Source organism: Erythrolamprus reginae, chromosome 1, assembly GCF_031021105.1.
Source record: "Erythrolamprus reginae isolate rEryReg1 chromosome 1, rEryReg1.hap1, whole genome shotgun sequence".
Classification (NCBI taxonomy): domain Eukaryota; kingdom Metazoa; phylum Chordata; class Lepidosauria; order Squamata; family Dipsadidae; genus Erythrolamprus; species Erythrolamprus reginae.
Genome location: NC_091950.1, coordinates 246346268 through 246360056, shown reverse-complemented (window position 1 = coordinate 246360056; position 13789 = coordinate 246346268). Strand labels below are relative to the sequence as shown.

At 39.1% G+C, this 13789-nt stretch overlaps 1 protein-coding gene across 1 annotated transcript in view; it reads left to right on the top strand.

The window, feature by feature from the left end:
• SLC23A1 (solute carrier family 23 member 1) overlaps positions 1–13789 on the top strand; it is a 44559-nt gene that overhangs the window by 27438 nt on the left and 3332 nt on the right. The window contains exons 10-13 of the mRNA XM_070732710.1: positions 4468–4615; positions 7231–7336; positions 9060–9189; positions 12969–13112. Coding sequence (XP_070588811.1) covers positions 4468–4615; positions 7231–7336; positions 9060–9189; positions 12969–13112 — 528 coding nt within the window. The remainder of the gene's footprint in view (positions 1–4467; positions 4616–7230; positions 7337–9059; positions 9190–12968; positions 13113–13789) is intronic.

Below are 13789 nucleotides of genomic sequence, written 5' to 3'. Positions count from 1 at the left end.
GGATCTGTGTCTTCTTTATGTATCAGCGTTATGTTAGCTTCTTGCCATGATACCGGGCATTCTCCGTTCGTTAACATTTTATTATAAATTTCTAATAATAATTCTCCCGTTACATGGAATGTTGCTTTATAGAATTCAATTGGGAAGCCATCTGGGCCTGGTGTTTTATTATTATTCTGTTTCATAATTGTTCTTTCCAATTCTTCTTTTGTTATTTCTTTGTTTAATATTTCTTTATCTTCTTTACTTATTAAATTGATTTTACATGTCTCTAAATATTTTAATATATCTTCTTCCTTAATATTTTCTTCACTATACAATTCTTTATAGTATTCTAATGCAATTTCTTTCTTTTTTTTTAACTGGTAATGTGTTATTTCTTTTTTATCTGTTAATTGTTGGATTAATTTCTTCTCTCTTTCTTTCCTCAATTTATACGATAGCCATCTGCCAGGTTTATTTGCGTGCTCAAATTGATTTTGTTTTACTTCTCTTAGTTTCTTAGTTACTTCTTCTATCTCTATTAATTCTAGTTTGTGTTTTATCAGCATAATTTGTTGCCTTATATTTGGGTTTCCTGGGTCTTTTTGGGATTCTTTTTCTAATTTTCCTAATTTAAATATCCACTCTTTTTGATTTTGTCTTTTTTCCTTGTTTTTTCTTGATTTATAGGCTATTGTTAAGCCTCTTTGATAGGCTTTTGCTGTATCCCATAAATTCTGGAGGGAGGTATCTGGATTGTTATTTTCTTTTAAAAATAATTTCATTTCTCTTTCAATCCAATCTATATATTCTTGTTCTTTTAATAATTGTAGATCTAATCTCCAACTCCTATTTTTTTTCTCCTCCTCATTCCATATAATTTTTATTGGGTTATGATCAGCCCAATCGTTTTTATCAATTTGAATTCGTTTTATTAAGTTTCCTATCTTATTATTAACCCACACCATATCAATCCTAGACCAACTTTGGTGCGCATTGGAGTAGAATGTATATTCTTTTTTATTTTGGTTCCTTGTTCTCCAACAATCCCTCAGGTTTAATTCTTCACACATCTGATCAAACGTTTTTGGCAGTACTTTTCTTTTTTTATATCGATTTTTATTAGCACTTTTGTAATCCTTAATGGGATCGATAATACCGTTAAAGTCACCTATCATGCAAATGTCTTCTACTTCTAATTCAATCAGTTTCTGGTGCAAGTTATAGAAGAATTTTTTTAAATTTTTATTTGGTGCATAAATTACTACTAATGATACAATTACATTAACAATTTTAACTGTCATGATTAAAGTTCTTCCCTTTTTATCTGCATATATTTTCCTTGGATCTAATTCTTTTTTAACGTAAACTGCAATCCCTCTTTTTTTGTTATGTGATAAGGACGTAAATACTTTCCCAATTTTCTCATTTTCTAATTGCTTTTCATTTTTTTGTGGAATGTGTACTTCCTGTAGACAAACCATGTCTAAATTTTGTTTTTGTAATTTATTGAATATACTATTTCTTTTCATAAATGAGTTTAAGCCATTTACATTAATTGAGATTAATTTAATTTCTGTTCCCATCCCCCTTTAATTCCTTATTTGTCTTCTGTTTGTCCTGTTTTCTTTCTGTGCTCTTGTCAATATTCTTTCTTCCTCCTGTACTATATCTTTAGAAGTTCCTTCTTTCCCGCTATCTGATTCTACCTGGGGTTCTTCTATCTCTTTTTGACTTCCTGTTTCCACCCTCTCTTCCGCTATTAATTCATCATAAAATTCCTGTGCCATTAGTTCGTTATTTACTTTTATTTTTTTCCCCTTCCATGTGATAAGCATCCCCTCCGGAATTAACCATCTGAAGGTAATTTTACTTTGATTTAACAAATCTGCCAACGGTCGGTATCCCCTTCGATTGTCCCTTAATTTTTTTGGGATTTGCTTAAGAACTCTGATTTCCTTCCCATTATGAATTATTGCTTTGTCTTTTGTAATTTTCAATATTTCATTTCTAATCTCCTTTTTTACACATCTCACGTGTACTTCCCTAGGAAGCTTATGTTTTCGGGCGTAGTTAGTGTTCACCCTGTAAATCTCATCTATTCCATTAGCTGTTTCTTGTTTATCTTTTTGTAATATATTAGCTATCATTTCTGTCATTGTCTCTACTAAATTCTCATCTTTCTCTTCTTCTACATTTTGGAATCTGACATAAAATTCTGCTCTATCGACCTCAAAATTAATTATTGATTCTTCTAACTCTCTATTTAATTGCATCAATTTATCATCCATTGTTACTACTTTTTTGTCATTTTGTTCTACTTTCTTTTCAATTTGTTCTATTCTCCTTTCATTTTTTTCCAAAATTTGATGGATTATTTCAATTTTATTGTCCATTTTTTGCATATCTTCCCTCATTGCCTCATGGTTCCTATCTAATTTTTCCTCCAGTTTGAGCATTGTTTCTTGAATTGCCATTAATGCCTCCTGCGTTGTTTGTGGGGTGTTGCTAATATTACCAGTACTGCTGGCCTTTTCTGTTGCTAACATGCTAACTATTGATTTTTGGGTTGAGGGGGAGCCAGATGGTTTTTTTGTATATTTCTGGAAAGTTGCCATTTTAATCTTTTTAATTGATTATTAACTTGAATGTCTAATATTTTCTTGGAATCAGATGAGTCTAATATATAGTTAGACTTAAGGTATATAATGCGCAGTTAGACTTTTAATATTGAGCTACTTGTTGATGAGCTGTTATTGTTATTGTTCTTTTCTTATATTCCCCCCCTTTTCCCCCCCTCTTCCTTTACTCCAATAGATCAGTATAATTCATACAATGTAATTCAATATATTCAATAGTAATATTAATATTATTAAGCTAATATATATATTCTAATAATCAACCTTTCTATTTGTTGTGGGGTTTTACCTAATTCTTCGTCCTTAGATTTTTAAGTTGACATTCAAGTTCAGTATATCAGAGTTCAATCAGGGTTCAATCAAGGTTCAATCAGAGTTCAATCAAAGTTCGGTCAAATTTCTTTTTCTTCCGCTATAAATAGCAAGTCATCAGTTAATCCGTTAATCAGGGAGAAAGTTAATTAGTAAATCAGTTAGTCAGTTTTTTTGATTTAGGGAAGGTAAAGAGGAGAGAAAAGAGATATAAATAAGTGCTTAATTAAGCTGACTTCCTCCTCCCACAATGTTCCTCTTCTCTGCACCTTCTTTTGACTCTTCCCGCTTATCTTGTCAGCTTCTGCAGGCTCCTTCGTCACTTCCAAGCACACTCCACCGCTGCTGTTTATTTATTCCTTTGGTCGTGGACCTCAGATCTTTACCGTTTGTTCTTTAAACTTCTTTAAACTCTGGAGCACTTCCTCCCTTTTCCGATCTCTCAGCAACCTCCGTATCTCCGTGTCTCCGTCACTACCGCTGTTTCCGCTGATTCCGTAGTCCCTGCAGTCTCCGTCGTTTGGCTCTTTTTTTTTTCAAAAATTAGTATTCTCCACCGTTTCTTTCAGTCACAAGACTTCTTTCAGTCACAAAACTCACAAACAGTTGTTAAGTTATTAGAGTTGTTTTTCAGGTTTCTCCTCCACGGGGTGCTTGTTAGTCCACTCCTGTTGTTTTAGGTTTTAACTCCAAACGTCTTCCGGGTCTTCCAGGTTTCTCAGTAGAATTTTTTTTTTTGTCTTTTCTCCCACACCGCTGAGTAGCCGCTAACCAACTTTGGTGGGTCCCACGCTACTGCTCTCTCTTAACTTAATCTTCCATTAATTTGACTATAATTTTTTGTCATCATACTTGGGTTCTTCTTCTTTGTAAATAGGATTATAGTTACACTCTCTTGCTTCCTCTGTTACGCTGGGCTGTCACAGCACTAACGTCACCATGTTGTTTGGTGACTCTCTTGCTTCGAGGTTTGCGAGGTTCTCACTCCTGCACACGGGGTGCTTGCTTCACACCTCCGTGCTAGGAGGAACCCTCGCTACTTCAGCCACCTCTCCAACGTGGTTGCGTTGAAATTCTGCCAAATTTCAACCCCCCGAACTGCAAAATCAGGCTTGGGAGAGCGGAGCTCTGCTCTCGCACGCCTGCTCGCCGTAGACCCGCCCCCGGAAGAAAATATTATTTGACTGAAAGAGTAGTAGATCCTTGGAACAAACTTCCAGCAGACGTGGTAGATAAATCCACAGTAACTGAATTTAAACATGCCTGGGATAAACATATATCCATCCTAAGATAAAATACAGAAAATAGTATAAGGGCAGACTAGATGGACCATGAGGTCTTTTTCTGCCGTCAGACTTCTATGTTTCTATGTTTCTATGGTGTGTACTTGAGTGTGATTGAGAGAGATGCTCGCACAGAGAAAGAGGGATCTGGGCTTCCTGGTTTTTATTTATTCGACTTCAACCTTTGCTCCTCATAGAAAAACAACATTCTATAGCCCAGCTGATATTCGTTGTGTTGTCTGCTTTCCCAGGTCAATGGGGGATGCCCACAGTGACTGCGGCTGCTGTGCTGGGAATGTTCAGTGCTACATTATCTGGCATCATCGAGTCCATCGGAGATTATTATGCTTGTGCCCGACTTGCAGGCGCTCCCCCGCCACCAGTCCACGCCATCAATAGGTAGGGTGCATCTGGCTTAGAGAAGATGTCTAAATTTTTAATAAGTGTCTGTTCTGCTTTACACTGATGAAACAAAGGTAATATTTTAATCACATTTCTACAAAAACTGGAGGAGCATACTTCAGTAGCTAAATTTGATTTGATTTGATTTGATTTTATTGGATTTCTATGCCGCCCCTCTCCGTAGACTCGGGGCGGCTAACAACAGTAGTAAAAAGCATATGACAATCCAATATAAACAGTTAAAAACCCCTATTGTAAAAGCAACATACATACACACATACCATGCATAAAATTGTAAAGGCCTAGGGGGGAAAAGTATCTCAATTCCCCCATGCCTGGTGGCAGAGGTGGGTTTTAAGTAGCTTACGAAAGGCAAGGAGGGCTGGGGCAATTCTAATCTCTGGGGGGAGTTGGTTCCAGAGGGTCAGGGCCGCCACAGAGAAGGCTCTTCCCCTGGGTCCCGCCAAGCGACATTGTTTAGTTGACGGGACCCGGAGAAGACCCACTCTGTGGGACCTAACTGGTCGCTGGGATTCGTGCAGTAGAAGGCGGTCCCTGAGATATTCTGGTCCGGTGCCATGAAGGGCTTTATAGGTCATAACCAACACTTTGAATTGTGACCAGAAATTGATCGGCAACCAGTGCAGACTGCGGAGTGTTGGTGTTACATGGGCATATTTGGGAAAGCCCATGATTGCTCTCACAGCTGCATTCTGCACGACCTGAAGTTTCCGAACACTTTTCAAAGGTAGCACCATGTAGAGAGCGTTACAGAAGTCGAGCCTCGAGGTGATGAGGCTCTTAGAAAAAATGATTTCTCATTTTGTCGTGGCAAAAGTCAGAGGGGGGAAATTAGCAAAACTTGGTTATAAAAAATGTCCATTTTGGTGCACTTCAAATGCTGATTTCTTTACTCCAATATTTAAGTTTTTTTTTTTTCATTATGGAAGCTCACTGCCTCATTAACATATTCACCAGGCCTTCCTTTTGTCGTACTCTGCCCAATCTTTGGAGATCCTTGTCCCAAGGTTTTCTAGACTGTGAAAAATATGGGTCACATTACCACCATTATTCCAAGATTCAGAATTTCAACTATGTTTGCCTTTGGATCACTCTTTAGGTGACGTTTTAGGGAGTTTAATTCTTGCAATGCCCAAACTCTTCAATTTCTCCTGCATGTTTCGTTCTGACATTCACAATACACAACTGGTATGAGGCAGAACAGCTTTGCTACCTCACTTTACTGATTAAAACTGTGATCAATATGCAACACAAATAGCCACACAACTCACCTGGTTTCTAAATTAATTTGCTCTCTTGGTATCCAGACTACCCTGAACTGTAAACATATAAGGAGGCTGGGTTCACAGGATTTACTAAGTCAGCTATCAAAACAAACAATTTCTCCACTTTGCTACAAGACACTATTGCAGCAATAAAGGGTACCTTATTGTGCAAATACAGCTGTGACGTTTGCAGTTGACCTGGTCAAGGTTGTCGTGTAAGCATAACCAACAACACAGACTAGTAGGTCGAAGTGGCTGTCGGAACAGTTTCAAGAGATCAGATTTGTTTCACTGCTGAAAGCAAAATGTTAGAACTGCTCCTTTCTTTAAAAACTGGTGATCATTATTTGAAATCTAACTTAAGAGTAAAAATGTCTCTCATGGGTTTCTTTTGAAAATCTTTCAGGGAATCAGTAGACACCATGCACAGTAGCCTCGCCTACACCACACTATCTCAGGCTGCTTCACAGATTGACTGGAATATTTAACTGACCCTTTCTTCTAGGATGGACCTTTTCTTTTTAATGCATGCACAGAGAGGGGTGCAGTTACATTCAGAACTGATAATGCTGAACACTGTGGGGTGTATGAAACACTAATGGTTCATTTGTGATTATAAGCAGGAGGTGGGATATTAGCCCAGGAAGACTGGGCCATCAGGCAAGAAGGATTTAGGAAGGTATCTAACCCGGGAACCTGTTATCTCAGTGAGTGCCTGTGGGTGGGTAGTAGGCAGAGGTGGGTTCTGGAATGTTAACACCATGCAGGCACATGTGCAGTACTAAAAAAGCTTCTGTGCATGCGCAGAAGCAAAAAACAAGAGGGTGCTGCTTCTGGCGCCACTGAGAGAACTGGGCATGGCAGACCTAGCTCGCTGATGGTTCCAGTGACCCAGGCCGCCAAGTTATTAATGGTTCTATAGAACCAGTCAGAACCGGTAGGAACCCACCTCTGGCAGTATGGTTCTGTGTGCTCGATTCCTCTGATGATCCCAATAGGATGTGGCTTTACCTGCATATGACATCCCCAAGAGCTATGATCAACAGGAGAAAGTATTGTTCTTTCTGTGCCAACACAGGAAGCTCAAACTGCCCAAGGAGCTGCTGATACAGTTCTACAGAGGAATCATTGAGTCTGTCATCTGCACCTCTATAACTGTCTGGTTCAGTTCTGCAACCCAACAAGACCGACACAGACTTCAGAGGATAATCAGAACTGCAGAAAAAACAATTACTTCCAACCTGCTTTCCATTTCTGTTTATTGCACGAGAGAGAGACCTGGAACATCTAACACAATTGTGAAGATTCTTCTTTTCCCCCCCTCAGAGGCATTTTTACAGAGGGAATCTGTTGTATCATTGCTGGGTTGCTGGGCACTGGCAACGGTTCTACATCCTCCAGCCCGAATATTGGAGTCTTGGGCATTACCAAGGTACCACTCTTCACAATTACGACAGCATCTTCTGTTTCTAGCCTTTTGATGGATTTGCACATAGCTGCTTGCTTCTTGTGCACTGGGAGAAACTACAAGACTTCAGTTTATAGCAGTGGTTCTCAACTCCCAGGTTGTAGCCTTGTAGTTTGTTTTGGGGGTTGGATGACCATTTCACAGGGGCCGCCTAAAACCATGGGAAAAGGCCAATTTTCCATGGTGTTAGGAACTAAAGCTTCTATTCTGGCGCCTTGGAACATATTTTTACAATCCGACCAATCAGGCGTTTACAGTGGAGGCATCCCTCTGACCTTCCTGCCAATTCACTTAAAGCTCTGTTGGGAGAATTGGTGCCAGACTTATGGTTGGGGGGTCACCATAACATGAGGAACTGTATTAAGGGGTTGCGGGATTAGGAAGGTTGAGAACCACTATAATGTAGCATCCGGGCACAATCTGCAAGTGGGACAGATAGATTGTATATTGGCATCAGGAGGTAATTTCATAGGATGAACTCTGAAGTTGTTTGTTTTCCCTTCTCCCTAGGCTTATAGAATTTATACATGGTATGCTTGTATGCATGATTGGTTCTTTAAATTGGGGTTTTTTAGATTATTTTTAATATTAGATCTGTTCACATTGTCTTTTTTATTGTTGTTAGCCGCCCCGAGTCTTCGGAGAGGGGCGGCATACAAATCTAATAAATAAATAATAAATAAATAAACAAGATGCACTTAAGCCATTCCAGATTCCCGACAGATGTTTTTGCTCCAGTATTAAGGTGGTGTAGCCCACTTTTGGTGCCGTAGTTGTTCATATCATGGGACCAGTTAATGTATGCAGAATTGTTGCTACCTTTGTAGAAATTAATTTACAGTATTGTTGGTTTTCTAAAAATTAAGGAACTGCAGGGACAGATCAGGCTATTCAGCTAACCTGAAAAACATCCATGTCAGATTGGTAGTAGTTCTCCAGGGTTTGGATTAGACAGCGACTCACCTTCTTGATTCTCTTAACTGGGGATCAGTAAGGCCTCTGGAAGGACCATTGTTTCACACCAACTTAAGCAGGTTTGCACTGCTTTGCTCCAAGTGCACTGCGTGTAATTTGAATGGGAAATTTCCTCTCAGATGGGTCACCATTCTGCTTGGCTTGCAGGCGGGCTGACCAGAGACAGCAGCTGTGTCAATTGTTGCACTAAATAAAATGAGTTTGCTGCTCTTATTTTGCTCAGAAAATACTCTGGAAACCCTATTGGGGGAAAAAAATTAAAGCTTGTATGTGCCAGATGGTATTCAATGCAAAAGGTCCTTTCTGGCTTAGTGTGTACCTGCATATGTTGAGTAGAGATAGCCGAAACAGCAGCTCATACAGATTAATAATAACTCAGTGCACATGAAGGCCAAAACCAGCTAAAGAACTGGCAGCTGTGATTTGATATTATTCTGAACAGACAATTGTAATACTGAATGTCTGGTTGATTGGGCCACAAACCACAATGTACTTTTTTTACTTGGTAGTTTTTACTTGGAATAGCTTACATTCTCCAATGATATCTGTAACTCCATCAAACATCCATATCTGCCTATCCCAGGTCCTTGGGAAGGGATCAATGGGCAGACAAATCCAATCTGTATTTCTAGCTAACTTTGAGGCAAACTGTAATACTTAATAATGAATGTATGTTGGTTATTTGTACTACCTACTGCTTTTTTGTCCACAGGTGGGCAGCAGGAAAGTGGTACAGTACGGTGCAGGGATCATGCTAATTTTAGGAACCATTGGCAAATTTACTGCTCTGTTTGCCTCCCTCCCTGATCCCATCCTTGGAGGAATGTTCTGTACTTTGTTTGGTAAGTCATTTATAGAAATAGCTGTGTCAAGTGACACATCAACTTTCTGATTGAGGGAAAAAGTTGAAATGAATTGTTTAAGGCAGTGGTGTAAAGCTGAAGGTTTTGGCTATGTAAGTCATGATGTCAGTAGGTGGTCTAATAGGGAGTTGTTTAAGAGGGATGGTTTGCATCCATCATACAGAGGTACCCAGGTGCTCGGTGAGGAATTCAGAACTTTTTTGGACAGGCATTTAAACTAGGTAAAGGGGACAGAGATGTAACTGATGTGGGTGATTTCTGTCCCCGACCAATGAGGATAAATCAGTTTTTGGAAGCTTATGAAAAGGGAGCTGCAAATAAAATAGATGTAGTTGTTGATGATAAGGGGCAAACTAATAATGAAAATAATGTTCTTCGGGTAATGTGCACGAATGCTCGAAGCTTGAGCAACAAGCTCTGTGAGTTAATGGCCATAATATCTAGAGATAATTTGGATCTGGTTGCCATAACTGAGACATGGTTTAAGGATTCTAATGAATGGGAAATATCCATACCAGGATATACACTGTATAGGAAGGATAGAATAGAGAGAAGGGGAGGTGGAATAGCCATTTATATTAAAGAAAGTCTAAAAACAACACTAATTCAAAATACATGTCAAGATCTGGAGACTCTCTGGTTTTGCATGCAAAATAAAGAAGGTTCTGTCATTAGAATTGGGGTGATCTATAGGCCTCCAGGGCAATCTGAGGAATATGACAACAAGATGGTGGATGAAATTACCCAAATGGCAGTAAAGGGAGATATTGTGGTTATGGGTGATTTCAACATGCCTGATGTTGACTGGAATATCCCCAGTGCCCTTACATGCAAAAGTAAGAATATAGTAGAGGCCTTTACAGGAGCAGCTCTGGCACAGCTGGTTAAGACACCAACTAGAGGGGAGAATATTCTAGATTTAGTTTTTACGAATGGGAATTGGGTTTCAGAGGTCAAGGTGGGAGAAAATTTAGGTTGCAGTGACCATCTATGTTTGTGGTTTGATGTAAAAACTCATTGTGAGCAATCCTATAATGCAACCAAAGTACTGGATTTCAGAAAAACAAATTTTAATGCAATGGGGGAATATTTAGATAATGAATTAAAGGGGAGGGATAAAATGGCAGGAGCGAGAACCCAGTGGACTGTATTAAAAAAGGCCATCTTAAAAGCCACTGGACTGTATGTAAGACAAATAATTAAAGGTAAAAGGAAGAAGAAACCGTTATGGTTTAGCCATGATGTAAGGGCTATAGTCAATGAAAAAAAGGCTGCCTATAGGAGGTATAAAGAGTCTGGAAGTATAGCTGATAGAGAGGTGTATAAAATGAGACAGAAGGAGGTGAAACAGATAATATATGCTGCTAAAGCCTCAAAAGAGGAAGAAATTGCAAAATCTGTAAAGAAGGGGGATAAAACCTTCTTCAGATATATTAGTGATAAGAAGAAGAAAAACTGCGGCATCACGAAGCTTAGTACCGGGAATAATACATGCATTAATGGGAATAAGGAGATCGCTGACCATTTCAATAGCTACTTCTGTTCAGTTTTCTCAAAAGACACCTTACAAAATAATACTATAGAAGGATATAGCATTGCTTCCAGCTGTACGGATTCAGCTCCAGTGATCTTAGAAGCCGATGTCTTAGAAGAACTTGAACGATTAAAGATAAATAAGGCAATGGGTCCAGATGGCATCCACCCCAGAGTTCTTAAAGAACTCAGATCTGTCATTGCTACCCCCCTGACTGATTTGTTTAACCAATCCCTGTTAACAGGAGAAGTTCCTGAGGATTGGAGAATGGCCAGTGTTGTGCCTATCCACAAGAAGGGCAGTAGAGAAGAAGCTGGTAACTACAGGCCAGTTAGCTTGACATCAGTTGTAGTTAAAATGATGGAGACTCTACTCAAAAAGAGGATAAATCAGCACCTAAAAAACAAAAACTTATTGGACCCAAATCACCATGGCTTTACTGAAGGCAAATCATGTCAGACTAATCTCATTGATTTCTTTGACTATGTCACAAAGGTGTTGGATGAAGGTGGTGCCGTGGATATTGCCTACCTGGACTTCAGCAAAGCCTTTGATATGGTTCCACATAAAGAGCTGATAGATAAATTAGTGAAGATTGGACTTAATCCCTGGATAGTTCAATGGATTTGCAGCTGGCTGAAGCGTAGACATCAGAGAGTTATTGTTAACGGCGAGTATTCTGAGCAGAGTCAGGGTACAAGCGGTGTGCCACAAGGGTCTGTTCTGGGTCCTATTCTTTTTAATATGTTTGTGAGTGACATAGGGGAAGGTTTGGTAGGGAAGGTTTGCCTATTTGCCGATGACTCTAAAGTGTGCAATAGGGTTGATATTCCTGGAGGCGTCTGTAATATGGTAAATGATTTAGCTTTACTAGATAAATGGTCAAAGCAATGGAAACTGCAGTTTAATGTTTCCAAATGTAAAATAATGCACTTGGGGAAAAGGAATCCTCAATCTAAGTATTGTATTGGCAGTTCCGTGTTAGCAAATACTTCAGAAGAAAAGGATTTAGGGGTAGTGATTTCTGACAGTCTCAAAATGGGTGAGCAGTGCAGTCAGGTTGTAGGGAAAGCAAGTAGGATGCTTGGCTGCATAGCTAGAGGTATAACAAGCAGGAAGAGGGAGATTGTGATCCCGCTGTATAGAGCGCTGGTGAGACCCCATTTGGAATACTGTGTTCAGTTCTGGAGACCTCACCTACAAAAAGATATTGACAAAATTGAACGGGTCCAAAGACGGGCTACAAGAATGGTGGAAGGTCTTAAGCATAAAACGTATCAGGAAAGACTTAATGAACTCAATCTGTATAGTCTGGAGGACAGAAGGAAAAGGGGGGACATGATCGAAACATTTAAATATATTAAAGGGTTAAATAAGGTCCAGGAGGGAAATGTTTTTAATAGGAAAGTGAACACAAGAACAAGGGGACACAATCTGAAGTTAGTTGGGGGAAAGATCAAAAGCAACATGAGAAAATATTATTTTACTGAAAGAGTAGTAGATCCTTGGAACAAACTTCCAGCAGACGTGGTAGATAATAGACTCATATTCATAGTGCTTTATTAGCCCTTGCTAAGCGGTTTACAGTCAGCCTAGTGCACCCGAACAATCTAGGTCCTCATTTTACCAATCTTGGAAGGATGGAAGGCTGAATCAACATTTATTTATTTATTTTTATTTATTTATTTTGTCCAATACACAATACATATAGAATAGACATGAGCGGCATACAAATCAAATCAAATCAAATCAAATCAAGAAAGAAAGAAAAATATAAAAATAGAGAAGATATATGAAAGCAAGAAAATATACCATATATGATATATAAGATAAATGAAAGACAATTGGACAGGGGACGAAAGGCACACTAGTGCACTTATGTACACCCCTTACTGACCTCTTAGGAACCTGGAGAGCTCAATCGTGGATAGTCTAAGGGAGAAATGTTGGAGGTTGAGTCTGGTAATGAGTTCCACACTTCGAGAACTCGATTGTTAAAGTCATATTTTTTACAGTCAAGTTTGTAGCGGTTAATATTAAGTTTGAATCTGTTGCGTGCTCTTGTGTTGTTGCGGTTGAAGCTGAAGTAGTCCTTGATAGGTAGGATATTGAGCCAGTCAGGATCAAACTCCTGGTGTATGAGCAGAGTTAGCCTGCAATACTGCATTCTAACCACTGTGTCAACAATATATTTATTTATTTAATGTTTTCTTTCTTTCTGCAGGTATGATCACTGCAGTGGGTCTCTCCAATCTGCAGTTTGTGGACATGAATTCCTCCCGCAATCTTTTCATCCTGGGGTTTGCAATGTTTTTTGGACTTACCCTGCCAAACTATTTAGATTCACGTCCAAATGCTATCAATACAGGTACTGAAAACTCAAGTCTTTGCCTAGAAATATACCAAAAGTATACCAGGCTATTTGAGGTTTGAACTAGGCTTTCCCAATTCATCTTGACCAACTGCATTTTCTTCCATTCTTCTGAAATAACGATCTGGTTTGTTGGTCGTTTAGCATGTGGCAATTCCTAGTTGCTATCTCACATGTCATTGTCAGCATCCTGGACTGAGTTGAGACAGAGAGAAAGAGGGAGGAAAGCCCACCATATTTTAAGGACAGTAAAAGAATCATCAAAGTGGTGTTGCGTCTGGAAATTGAATGTTATGAAAAGCAATAGCTTTTAAGATGGAGAATATACTAAGGAAGAAAGATATTACCGTAAATATTTGATATCCAATGCAGTGGCCCCAAATTTTGGGGTATTAGGGACCAGTTCCATGGAGGGGAGGTTTTTCCGTGGACTGGAGGGGCCGTGGTTTCACATGCTGCCTGCATCCTGTAGATGGGTTAGGGTTAGGTCCCCACAGGACCACAGCTCAGTTTGAAAATCTCTGCTCATAAAGGAAAGTTATTAAGAGTCTACCATTTATTTTGTGTACCATGGGAAATGTTTGGCAGAATTCAGATCAAAAAGATGTAAAAGGTGACAACCTGCATAATTTGAAAAATACAAGTTTATTTTTATCCTAAGCAGAGATTATGCA